This window comes from Chiloscyllium plagiosum, chromosome 10 (genome assembly GCF_004010195.1).
Source record: "Chiloscyllium plagiosum isolate BGI_BamShark_2017 chromosome 10, ASM401019v2, whole genome shotgun sequence".
Taxonomy (NCBI): Eukaryota; Metazoa; Chordata; class Chondrichthyes; order Orectolobiformes; family Hemiscylliidae; genus Chiloscyllium; species Chiloscyllium plagiosum.
The window spans coordinates 91179116-91193246 of record NC_057719.1 but is presented as its reverse complement, the minus strand read 5'-3'; the positions used below and the strand labels follow the sequence as shown (position 1 = coordinate 91193246).

The window sequence follows — 14131 nt, the reverse complement described above, 5'->3', positions numbered from 1 at the left end:
GGTAGGTTCTTTACTCAGTGAGTCGTGAGTTCATGTAATGCCCTGCCAGTAGCAGTGGTGGACTCTCCCTCATTATGGGCATTTAAGCGGGCATTGGATAGGCATATGGAGGATAGTGGGCTAGTGTAGGTTAGGTGGGCTTGGATCGGCGCAACATCGAGGGCCGAAGGGCCTGTACTGCGCTGTATTCTTCTATGTTCTATGTTCTATGTTCTAATCCCAATAAGGTGATCATCCCTTTCTAACTTTTCGGTTCCACCCAAATAACTTCCCTGAATATAATCCCAGGCATATTCTCCTGAAGTATAGCCGTAAGCTACCCCTTATCAAAAATGCCACACACCCCTCCTCTGTTCTCCCTTTCCCCCCACCCACCCTTTCTGTTCTTCCAGTAGTATTTGTATCCTGGAACATTAAGCTACCAGTCCTGTCCATCCCTGAGCCATGTTTCTGTAATTGCTATGATATCCTAGTCTCATGTTGCTAACTATGCCCTGAATTCAACCACTTTCCCTTCTGGGCCTCTTGCGTTGAAATAAATGCAGTTTAATTTATCAGTTCTACCTTGTTCTCTGCTTTGTTCCTGCCTGCCCTGACTGTTTGACTCACTCCTTTTCCCAACGGTGCAGTCTCAGATTGATCTCTTTCATCAATATCTCACTGGGTCCCATTCTCTTCCCCCCACTATTTTAAATCCTCCCTAGCAGCTCTAGCAAATCTCCCTGCCCGTGTATTAGTAGCTTCCAATTCAGGTGCACTCTGTCCTCCTTGTACAGGTCACGTCTACCTCAGAAGAGATTACAATGGTCTAAAAATGTGAATCCTTCTCCCCTGCACTAGCTCTTCAGCCAGGCGTTCATCTGCTCTATCCTCCTATTCCTATCCTCGTGGCACTGGGAATAATCCAGATATTGCTCTCTCAAGGATCTCCTTTTTAAATTTCTGCCTAACTGTCTGTATTGTCCCTTCAGAATCTCATCCTTTTCCTTTCCTATATAATTAGTTCCAATGTGTACAACAACCTCCTGCTGATCCCTCTACCCTTTGAAAACATTCTGCACTTTCTTGGAGATATCCTTGATCCTGGCACCAAGGAGGCATCACACCATTTGCTGCCGGCTGCAGAAATGTCTGTCTGTACCTCTGACTAGAGAGTCCCCTATCGCAATCGGTCGCTTGGAACCTGATGTACCCCTCATTATATTGGGACTATTCTCAGTGCCAGAAATTTGGCTGTTCGTGCTACATTCCCCTGAGAGTCCATCACTCCCTACATTTTCCAAAACAGCGCACTTGTTTCAGATGGGGACAGGCACGGGAGACTCCACCACCATGTGCCTCTCTCCCCTAGCTTTCCGAGAGTTAACCCATCTACCTAACTGTATCTGAAACTTTTCTGTCTTCTATCAATTGTGATAGTGTGTTTATGAGGATCATTAGGTAGGGAGATGTGGCTGCACCTTTTGCTTTTCAAATAGCGTAAGACATGTATTTGTCCGTTTTCTGTTGCAGATTGATATAAGTATTGGTCAAACTGTATTCTAATTACAATCTTTCGATTCTCACTTAGATTCCCTACTCTAGAATGAACAAAATGTGAGCCTAAAAAAGAATTGGGTCTTTCAGGCCATTACTAGTTACTCTATCCCTTTTGAATTTAGTTTTGCAGGCTGTTTCAATGCTAAGGTTTGCTAGGTTGAACTAGGAACATCCTCCTAAGATTACTCAAGTACCTCTAAACAAATCTACTCATTCATAGTCACAGAGGTGTGCAACATGGAAACTGACCTCTCGGTCCAACTTGTCCATGTCGACCAGATATCCTTAACTAATCTAGTCCCATTTGCCAGCACTTGGCCCATATCCCTCTAAATCCTTCCAGTTCATTTACCCATCCAGATGCCTTTTAAATGTTGCAATTGTACCAGCCACCTCCACTCCTCTGGCAGGTCATTCTTTTCATGCACCACCCTCTGTGTTGAAAAGTTGCTCCTTAGATCCTTTTACATCTTTCCCCTCTCACTCTAAACATATTCCCTCAAATTTTGGGGGAATGAGAGGAAAACACCTTGTCTACTTAGTCTATCAATGAGAGGAAAACACCTTGTCTACTTAGTCTATCCCTGCCACTCATGATTTTATAAACCTCTATAAGATCACCCCTCAGCGTCCAATATGCCAGCCTATTTAGCCTCTCCCAATAGCTCAAACCCTGGCAACATCCTTGTAAATCAAGTTTTGCAATGTCCTTCCAGTAGGAGGGAGACCAGAATTGCATGCAATATTCCAAAAGTGGCCTAACAATGTCCTATCCAGCAACAAGACCTCTCAACTCCTATACTCAGTGCTCTGACCAATAAAGGAAAGCATACCAAATGTCATCTTCACTATCCAATCTACCTGCAATTTCACTTTCAAGGAACTCTGAACCTGCACTCCAAGGTCTCTTTATTTAGCAGTACTCCCCAAGTCTTTACCATTAAGTGTATATGCCCTGATTTGCCTTTCCAAAATGCAGCACCTCACATTTATCTAAATTAAACTCCATCTGCCATTCCTTGGTCCATTAGCCCGTCTGATCAAGGTCCCATTGTACTCTGAGGTAACCTTCGTTGCTGTCCACTACACCTCAAATTTTAGTGTCATCTGCAACTTACTGACTACAGTGGAACCTCGAATATCCGAAGGACATGAGCAGAGAGTATTTTGTTCAGTATTTCGAATGCTGGATAACATAGTTTAGCCAAGCATCAGGACCTTGCGATCTTGCCGGATAATCCGAATAGCAGACCCAGCACCAATCCTTGTGGTACACCATTGGTCACAGATTTCCAGTCTGAAAAGCAACCCTCCACCACCACCCTCTGTCTTCAACCTTTGAGCCAGTTCTGTATCCAAATGACTAGTTCTCCCTGTTTTCAGTGTGATCTAACTTGCCACTCAATCTACCATGAGGAATCTTGTTGAAAGCCTTACTGAAATCCATGTGGATCACGTCCACCACTCTGCCCTCATCAACCCACTTCTTTACTACTCCAAAAAACTCAAGTTTGAGACATGATTACCCATGCACAAAGCCATGTTGACTAGACCAATCCAGTCCTTGCCTTTCCAAATACATGTAAATCCTATCCCTTGGATTCCATTCAACAACTTGTTCACCACTGACGTCAGGCTCACTGGTCTATAGTTCCCTGGCTTTTCCTTACCACCTTTCTTAAATAGTGACACCACATAGCCAACTTCCAGTCTTCTGGCACCTAACCTGTGACTATCAGTGATCCAAATATCTCAGCACAGGGCCCAGCAAACGACGGCACTGACGACGTACGTAGGAAAAGGGATGGAGATGTAAGGCAGTAATTCAAGGTGCTCTGGTAGAAGTTTAGATCTAGAACAAAGAATTGTTATCTCTAGTTTGTTACCCATGCCACGTGCTAGCGAGGTGAGGAATAGGGAGAGAGAGCAGTTGAGCATGTGGCTTCATGTATGGTGCAGGAAGGAGGGATTCAGATACCTGGATAATAGGACTCATTCTGGGGTAGGTGGGATCCCTACAAACAAGATGGTCTACACCTGAACCACTAATTCAGCAGGGGCATGGGAACATGAATTATAGCTCCTGTGTCCAGGAGGTTGAGTAGTGAGGTCATAAATAAAGTTTCAAGATCGCAGAGTGTAGCAGCAGCAGGAATGTGGTTTGAAATGTGTCTAATTCAATGCCAGGAGCATCCAGGATAAGGTGGGTGAACTTGCAGCATGGATTGGTACCTGGGACTTTGATGTGGTGGTCATTTTGGAGACATGGATAGAGCAGGGACAAGAATGGTTGTTGCAAGTTCTGGGATTTCACTGTTTCAATAAGAGCAGGGAAGGTGGTAAAAGAGGGGAAGGTGTGGTATTGTTAGTCAAGGACAGTATTACAGTGGCAATAAGGATGTCTGATGAGGACTCATCTACTGATGTGGTATAGGCTAAGATTAGAAACAGGAAAGGAAAGATTTTTATATGCCTCTGAAAAGTTCCAGAGATGTAGAGGAAAGGATTGCAAAGATGATTCTGGATAGGAGTGACAATAACAGGATAGTTGTCATGCACTACTTTAACTTTCCAAATATTGACTGGAGAGGCTATCATTTGAGTACTTTATCTGGGTCAGTTTTTATCCAAATGTGCAGGAGGGTTTCCTGACACAGTATGTAGACAGGCCAACAGGAGGCGAGGCCACTTTGGATTTGGTACTGGTAATGAACCGGGCCAGGTGTTAGATTTGGAAGTAGTTGAGCACTTTGGTGATGGTGACCACAATTCGGTTGTGTTTACTTTAACAATGGAAAGTATATACCTTGGGGCAAGAGTTATAGCTGCGGGAAAGGAAATTGTGATGCGATTAGGCAAGATTTAGAATGCATCGGAAGGGAAAGGAAACTTCAGGGGATGGGCGCAATTGAAATATGGAGTTTCTTCAAGGAGTAGCTACTGCATGTCCTTGATAACTAAGTATCTGTCAGGCAGGAAGTGGTTGAGCAAGAGAGCCATGGTTTACTAAAAAAGTTGAATCTCTCGTCAAGAGGAAGAAGGAGGCTTATGTTAGGATGAGACATGAAGGCTCAGTTAGGGCGCTTGAGCGTTACAAATTACAAGTTAGCTTGGAAAGACCTAAAGAGAGAGCTAAGAAGAGCCAGGAGAAGACATGTGAAGTCTTTGGCCGATAGGATCAAGGAAAACCTAAAGCTTTCCATAGCTATGTCAGGAATAAAAGAAGGACTAGGGTAAGATTAGGGTCTGTCAAGGACAGTAATGGGAAGTTGTGTATAGAGTCCCAAGTGATTGAAGAGGCACGAAATGAATTTTTTTTATCTGTATTCACACTGGAAAAAGATAATGTTGTTGAGGAGAATGCTAAGATACAGGCTATTAGACCAGATGAGATTCATGAGGAGGAGGTGTTAACAATTCTGGAAAGTGTGAAAGTAGATAAGTCCCCTGGGCTGGATGGGATTTATCCTAGGATTCTCTGAGAAGCCAGGGAGCAGATTGCAGAGCCTTTGGCTTTGATCTTTGTCATCATTGTCTAAGGAATAGTGCCAGAACACTGGAGGATAGCAAATGTTGTTCCCTTGTTCAAGAAGGGAGTAGAGACAACTCTGGTAATTATAGACCAGTGTGCCTTGCTTCAGTGGTGGGTAAAGTATTGGAAAGGATGATAGGATTTATAATAATCTAGAAAGGAATAAGTTGATTAGGGATAGTCAACACTGTTTTGTGAAAGATAGGTCGTGCCACACAAATCTGTTGAGTTATTTGAGAAGGTGACCAAACAGGTGGATGAGGGTAAAGCAGTTGATGTGGTGTATATGGATTTCAGTAAGGCGTTTGATTAGGTTCCCCACAGTAGGCTATTGCACAAAATACGGAGGCATGGGATTGAGGGTGATTTAGCTGTTTGGATCAGAAATTGGCTAGCTGAAAGAAGACAGAGGGTAGTTGTTGATGGGAAATGTTCATCCTGGAGTTCAGTTACCAGTGTTGTAGTGCAAGGATCTGTTCTGTGGCCACTGCTGTTTGTCATTTTTATAAATGACCTGGATGAGGACGTAGAAGGATGGGTTAGTAAATTTGCGCATGACACTAAATAGTCCAACATAGACTAGGATTGCCATGGTGTTAAGGGTTCAGATAGAGAGGAATTTGTTAAGTGTGTACAAGAAAATTTTCTGATTCAATATGTGGATGTACCTCCTAGAGAAGGTGCAAATCTTGACCTATTTTTGGGAAATAACGCAGGGCAGGTGACTGAGGTGTCATTGGGGGAGCACTTTGGGGTCAGCAACCATAATTCTATTAGTTTTAAAATAGTGATGGTAAAGGATAGACAGGATCTAAAAGTTCAAGTTCTAAATTGGAGGAAGACCAGTTTTGATGATGATAGGCAAGAACTTACAAACATTGATTGGGGGGATGGATATAGTGCGTAAAGAGACGGCTGGAAAATGGGAAGCCTTCAAAATTTAGCTGATGAGAGTCCAGAGACACTATGTTCCTGTTAGGGTGAAAGGAAAGGCTGGTGGGTGTAAGGAATGCTGGATGACTAGAGAAATTGAGGTTCTGGTTAAAACGAAGGAAGCATATGTCAGGTATAGACAGCAGAGATCAAGTGAATCCTTAGAGTATAAAGGCAGTAGGAGTATACTTAGAGTCATAGAGATGTACAGCATGGAAACAGACCCTTCGGTCCAACCTGTCCATGCTGACCAGATATCCCAACCCAATCTAGTCCCACCTGCCAGCACCCGACCCATATCACTCCAAACCCTTCCTATTCATATACCCATCCAAATGCCTCTTAAATGTTACCAGCCTCCTCCACATCCTCTGGCAGCTCATTCCATACACGTACCACCCTCTGCATGAAAAAGTTGCCCCAGGGAAAAGGCTTTGCCTATTTATCCTATCCATGCCTCTCATAATTTTGTAAACCTCTATAAGGTCACCCCTCAGCCTCCGACGCTCCAGGGAAAAGAGCCCCAGCCTGTTCAGCCTCTCCCTGTAGCTCAGATCCTCCAACCCTGGCAACATCCTTGTAAATCTTTTCTGAACCCTTTCAAGTTTCATAATATCTTTCCGATAGAAAGGAGACCAGAATTGCACGCAATATTCCAACGGTGGCCTAACCAGTGTACTGTACAGCCGCAACATGCCCTCCCAACTCCTGTACTCAATACTCTGGATATCCTTGATGCTGGCAATAGGGAGGCAGCACACCATTCTGATTTCACACTTTCTGCCTCAGAAAGGTCTGTCTGTGCCTCTGCCTCTGCCTCTGACTGGACAGTCCCTTATCGCAATCAATCGCTTGGTACCTGATGTACCTCTCGTTACATGAGAGCCAGCGTCAGTACCAGAAACTTGGCTGTTCATGCTGCATTCCCCTGAGAGTCCATCACCCCCTACATTTTCCAAAACAGCATTGTTGTTTGAGATGAGTGGAGCCACAGGGGATTCCAGCAATACCTGCCTCCCCTTCCTACCTTTCCCAGAGCTAACTCATCTACCTGACTGTATCTGTGGTTTTCTCCTTTCCAATAACTGCCATCCATCACACCCCCTAGTTCCTGTATATTCCTCATTGTCTCGAACTGCCGCTCCAACCGGTTCATGCAATCTGATGGGATTCACATGCAAGCACACTTACTGCAGATATAATCATCAGTAACATGGAATCGCTCCCTAATCTCTCACATCTGACAAGAAGAGCACATCACTCTATTAAAGGCTATCTTTGCATTTTAACGATCTATAGATCCGGAAAATAGCACAGTTTTACTGCTCTTCAAAACACTGTTCCATCCTTTATGTTTATGTTTTTAAGTTTTAATCAAGAGAAGATCTGAGTAAAACATGTAATGAAAAAGAGCCCACTTTACTCAGTTTGCAGGTTTGCCAAAAAACGCTGCCGCTCTCCCTCATGCTCCTACCTGTTCACTCTTGCAGTCCTGTCTTTTTATCGCTCTGTTCTTCTGCCCCCTTGTTTTGGACTGTTTCTCACTGAAAGTCTAGGGCACCTAACTGATTAAGAAGATAAGTTAATCTATCTTTTTTGTAGCATCTGAATAATTCTGCTAACTGCACCCTGTACACCTGGTGCAGAAATTTCATTTTTATTTGGCCACTGCGTGGTTTTATGAAGACTTATCTTTAAAATCATGGAAAAGAATTAGGCTGTTGCACAGATCCTCTGTCTTTACAGGAGGCAGGTTATGGAGTGATAAAATGATGGACAATCTTCAAGGTGGCAATATCCAAAAAAAACCATGATTTTTCCACAGCTTAGCATGACTGGCCAAGCTCTTACAACTTAACCAGTTTGTCAAAACCCTGCTATGTAACAGAATTGACTTATTAGCAATAATTAAGATATTTTCAAAATTATGCTTTGTTACTGCAGTGGTGTGATGATAAAGCTTATAAGTAAATGTCTGCTCCTCCATAGCTGGGAGGATCTGTTTCACAAAATAACTTGCACTCGCATCCAAATAAAGTATGCCTGTGAAATATTGAATGTGATACAGTGCTATAGAAGGATGTAAACCAAAATTCAACAAACCCCTTTCACTGTTTTCTTCCCAGTTATCAGTAGTTTTAAATCTATCTGGGTTGTTTTGATTTTGTAGTTAAGGGTTTGGTAAGTTTACAGATTCTTTTTGTAGTATTTGAAAATATGGCTGAATTCAAAACCATGTCTGTAAACTCTTCAGAGGCAATATAGACTATTTGTTGTTGACCATTTACATCTATTCAGTAAACTTATGGTTCATTTATGATCCTTCAAAGTGCCACATGTTGGTCATCTTGGTTTCAGCAAAGCTGAAATTCTACGTTACCATTAACACTGATTTCCCAGTGGGATTCTCACTTTGGAAAGACCAAAATTCTCTTGAGCTTTACTGCAAGGAGTTCTGAAACTTAAGTTAAGATCCTTGCTTCTCATCACTGCCACTTATTATTTTCTCTGTTACTATCCCAGAGCCCCTGTATCTGACCCATTATTTTACTCTTTTAACTTAGTTAATTCTGATCTGCTTTTGTCCCTTTATCCTGCAGTTGTTGATGTCTGTATTTGACAGCAGCATTAAAGCACATGGGGTTGTTGACAGCGACCCCTTTGACTGGGAGAAAACTGGGACGGATGGATCTCTTACCATGATAACCACATCTACCACTCCTCAGCTACATACGCGGCAGACACCTGCTGCTCTTGGGTGAGTAGGATACCACTGAATTGGAGAATTTGAATCTGTTGAAGGAATATTTCTCACAATTTAACAGTGCTCCCAACTAAGCATTGTTTAGTAATTTAAACAGTGCTCAAAGATTTTTTTGTGGATCACAGCCCTGTAGAACAAACTGGTTCACCACTGTGTGTTAATTGCAGCAATACCTGCTCATCAAAGATCTAGAATTGATCTAATACTTGGGATGCAGTTGCCAACTGATATTTGGCATAGCTGCAGAGAGGACTGTCACATAAGATACCATATGAGATCTATACCACTTGTCCTATTTACTGTGAAAGTTGGTCTTGTATCTCTCTCAAATCAGTCTTTTACAGTTGAAGTCAATTTGCCCAGCAATAGTAAAATCTTCTGAAAGCATATTCAGAATATAAATATTCAGAAAAGAATAAAGATTAAATCTGTCCACAGAATTTTAAATTGTTCCATATTTCTACAAGCTCCGTAATCAGTAACACTTTTGTAAGACCATGTTCTTGCTTCATTTTCCCAATATGTGGGTGAGATTATGTCAATGTTCATTAAATTAAGTGCAAATTCCAAAACTGGAAACTGTGAACTTGAGCCTATCAGAGATTATTGGGCAAAATCTGAAGCAGGTATCCTAAACAAACTTTGCATAATAAGCTATGGGCCAAAGACACAACAATAAATTATTTATTATAGAATCAATTGATCAGACATCATTTGTAACTGACCCACGTGTATGTGATACAGTTGATTTCCATCCCACAGCCCACTATTCAGTTTACTGAGAAAAAGTGTATGTCCTAACTTGTTTTTGAAATAATAATGTTAATGGTGTATGTCTGAAGCCACACACATACAAAATAAAATTCTGTAAAGAGGACAAAAAGTCTTGCCTGAAAAATCAGATGGCCACTCTAATTTTAGTACCACATTCTGTGTTTATCTTCCAAGTAAGTTTAGAAGCTTAGTAGTTTTGAGTTAGGCATTAAAGGGTTCCTACTTAATATATTTATTTGAATTTTTAAATGCATATATATTTATTTCAAGAACTTGAGTGTCCGATATGCTGATTCTTGTTCCATTTCTTGTTAATTTCTTTCCAGGCTCAAAATTGTAGAACTCCTTGCCTTTTCATTCTTCCTGTAAACTAATCTTCCTAATTTGAAATCTTAGCAACACTTCATGACTTAAAATTCCATTCAGATGCTAGGACTATCCCTTCTGTAGGTTGATGCTGCCTGGTGATGTGTTAAACTGGATGGAATAGATTTCTATAGTGCTGTATTTAGCTTGTTGGATAGGATGCAAATTTTCTCAGGAAGTTGTGAAATGATTGCTATCAAAGAAATGGTTTATGTCAGAAGCAATGGAATAAACTTATTGATAATAACAGTTACTCAGTAACGAGATCATGTAGATTACAGTAGTTTGTGGAACTTCACCTATGTTATCCTAATACAAAAATAACACATTGTGTGATTCCCTGTGAAATAACTCCACAGATGCTGGTCCCATCCACTTTACTTGCACATGGAGAATCCTTGACACTGATCCAGCTTCCTCAGAACCAGCTCTCAGAATGAACAGGCTGTTTAATATTGCTATTTTTATCTGTCAGCCAGGCCTCCCTGCTTAGATCAAGTTAACAGCCCCAGTCAGGGAACTCATATTCTGAGGTCCACCTACTGACGACCTTACAATCACCATATCCTGCATGAATTATCTTGGCAAGATGAAACCTGGATCGGTTTGCAGTAGAAACTGTATTCCAGCTATTCTCCGATTCATGTAGTCTCCAGCCTCCTACCTGATCACCTCAGAAGAACTGATTACTACTTTGATATATACTGTTCTTCTTACTTTATCAGCAAAAGAAAAAACAATTTGTTTTAAATGCAAATACAGCTGCTATTAATACATGGGATTAAAGACAAAAGGAATGTTTTCAGACTTAGGAGCTGTGCCTTGGAGTGATGTCCAATTCCAACTGGCTTGATGATATTCTGCAACTTTGGTGAGGGCAACCAACACTTTAATGATGTTCTGCTGCCTTTGTGTGGGAGCATCCTTGTTCAGTGGCAATCTATTGTAAGTGATCTGGGTTGAGTGATGTTCCTCATTTTAGGATGGGGCAACCTGGTTTGAAGATGTTCTACACCTTGTGGGGAGCGGCCAGGCTCAATGATGATCTGCACCTTGGCTTGGGGGTGCCCAGGGGTCCATGGTGATCTGCATCTTGGAGTGAGAGCAACCTACGCTCAACAATGTTCTCAATGCAGCTTTACATTTTGTTTCTTGTTTCACTAGGCAGTTAGTCTATTTCAGTTAGTCTTCAATTCAGGTGCTACTTCTAGGACCATCCGTTCATTCTAGGACCATCCATGAATTTTGACGTGTTTTTGAATTACTACTAATACTGCTAATAAAATTGACATGAAATGCATCTTAAGCTCATTGTAAGCTACTGCAGTAATAATGTTGCAATAGCAATTTTGTTTTGATGACTTTTCAGAAAGAGCAGTCTTCAGTCACATAGTTTGGAGTGATGTTGATAGAATGCAAAAAATGATATCTGGAGTCTCAGGTTATGAAGGCAAAGGAAAAAGCAAAGTTTTTTTTAAACTGGGGATTACTCCAGTGCTGTCCTCGCTAATGTTTCACTTAATGCTGTTCATAAACTTGGTCATCCAAAACTATGCTGCCTTATATTGAGACAGAAATAGGAGCAGGAATGGGCTATTTTGCCCTTCAAGCCTGCCTTGTCATTCAACTTAATTACCTGTTCCTGCCTTTTCCCCACATTCTTTGATCCTTTCAGCCCCAAGTGCCACGTTCAACTCATTATGGAAACCATACGTGAGGGGCATGGATAGGATAAATAGACAAAGTCTTTTCCATGGGGTGGGTGAGTCCAGAACTAGAGGGCATAGGTTTAGGGTGAGAGGGGAAAGACATAAAAGAAACCTAAGGGGCAACTTTTTCATGCAGAGGGTAGTACGTGTATGGAATGAGCTGCCAGAGGAAGTGGTGGAGGCTAGTATAATTGCAACATTTAAGAGGCATTTGGATGGATATATGAATAGGAAGGATTTGGAGGGATATGGGCCAGGTGCTGGCAGGTGGGACTAGATTGGGTTGGGATATCTGGTCGACATGGACGAGTTGGACCAAAGGGGCTGTTTCCGTGCTGTACATCTCTATGACTCTCTATAGAGTGTTTTTTGTGTTTGCTAATTTCACAGCTTCATCAATCTAGGTGAAGAAATCTTTCCTCATTTCAGTCCTAAATTCTTCATCTTGAATCCTGAGACAGTGACCCCTGGTTCTGGACTTCCCTGTTATTGGGAATATCCTTTCTGCATTACCCTGCCTAGTCCTGTTAGAAGTTTATAGGTTCAATGCGATTTCCCCTATTTCTGCTGCAAATACATTTCTAACCTATTCAACCTGTCCTCATGAGTCATTTCCACCATCCCACGAATTACTTTGGTAAATGTTCAGTGCATGTGCTCTGTAGCAAGGCCATCCTTCCACAGATAAAACCAAAACTGCGCACACATTTCAGGTGTGGTCTTACCAAGATACTCTGTAACTCTAGCAAGTCATCTGTGCTCCTGTACTCAAATATTTTGCTTTGAAGGCCAACAGACCATTTGCTGCCTTGACTGCCTGCTGAACCTGCATGCTCACGTTCAGTGACCTCATGAACTTCAATTCACCAATGCTAACTGACCAAATTGTCCCATGATCAGGTAGTTCCTCAATTCTAACAATTGTTGCTTTTACATCCCTCCTTACCCTCCTCACCTTTGATCTTCTCCAACCCTGCAACTCTTCAAGATTTCTTCATTCCTCTAATTCTCATCACTTCCACATCTCTAATTTTAATTGTGGCATCATTGACAGCCATGCCTTTAACTGCAACTTTAAACTCTGAAATTCCCTTCCTACCTTTAGAACTCTCTTCTATCCAATCTTTTAAGACCCTTAAAGACTTAGATCTTTGGCCAAGTTTTTGGTCATCTTTTCCTAATAAAGTGGTTTGATGTCAATTTTGGTTTGTTAACTTTCCTTTGAAGTGTTTTCGGATAATGTTGATGTAGCACCTGTAGATGGCAACAGATAGGAATAAAAGATGGTGGCACGGTGGCTCAGTGGTTAGCACTGCTACCTCACAGCGCTAGGGACCTGGGTTCATTTCCAGCCTCCAGCAACTGTCTGTGGGGAGTTTGCACATTATCCCCGTGTCTGTGTGGGTTTCCTCCGGGTGCTCCGGTTTCTTCCCACAGTCCAAAGATGTGCAGGTTAGATGAATTGGCCGTTCTAAATTGCCCATAGTGTTAGGTGCATTAGTCAGAGGGAAATGGGTCTGAGTGGGTTACTCTTTGGAGGGTCGGTGTGGACTCATTGGGCCGAAGAGCCTGTTTCCATACTGTAAGGAATCTTTTTTAAAAAAGTGCAAACAAAGAAGCATTAAACAAAAGATAAAGTAGATTGGGAATGGGGCAAAGTAGGACTTAGAATTGGGAGATGGAAAGAACTAGAATCAATTTTTTAAAAAAAAGGAAAATAAAAAGTTTTTAAAACATTTAAAGAATTTTTTATTTTTCTATTACAGAGAGAAAGCAACAGAAAGAAAGAAACTGAGACAGAGTATATGGGATCTACACAGACAGGCTTCACTGTGGACTGGGGGCTAGTCGATCTTGCTTTAAGCTCAGAATTAGGAAAGCTGACGTGAAACTTTAAGTAAAAGAATCATTTTGGAGCTCTGATGAAATATATTCTCTGGTGGGCATGCCTAATTTGAAATGGGGGTGTTACAGAACAGCTGGTGTTCAACTTTCAAAGTACACAAATAAAATGTTTACCATTAACAAATTTAATAAGGTTTATCTTATTTCATTTGTTAAATAGCAAAAACAGTGAAGGAGTACATAGAATATGACGCTGAACACAGTCAGAACAAAATAGCATTTTCCCACTCATGGAATAAGTATAAGACAAGTTTTATTTCAGCATGTACATGTTGACTTTCAAGTCAAGCTGCAGTATCTAGTCATTTCAAACTTTACCAAAGATAAATTGCACTTTATTCCGGTGTCTTTGACTGTATTCCCTGAATATACGTGCAACTGATTAAAGAGTTGTAATGCCAGTTATGGAGCTGATCATTTGCTGTCTCCTATTCAGGAAGTAACATTAACAAACCAAAGGGAGAGGGAAGTATTCACATTACTGAACACATTCTAAGGCAGGGGTTCCCAAAGTGGTTTTAGGACCCCAAGTAGGTTGTGAACTAAAACCTTGGGGGCAGAAATTCTGAGCCCTCAATGACCACAGCGAAGTTCCTCCTCTTCTCTCCA

General features: G+C 41.6%; 1 protein-coding gene across 2 annotated transcripts in view; it reads left to right on the top strand.

Annotated features, from left to right (window-relative positions):
- LOC122553898 (tau-tubulin kinase 2-like) overlaps positions 1-14131 on the top strand; it is a 308413-nt gene that overhangs the window by 195058 nt on the left and 99224 nt on the right. For both annotated transcript variants that reach the window (XM_043698390.1, XM_043698389.1), the window contains exon 10: positions 8605-8762. In XM_043698390.1, coding sequence (XP_043554325.1) covers positions 8605-8762 — 158 coding nt within the window. The remainder of the gene's footprint in view (positions 1-8604; positions 8763-14131) is intronic.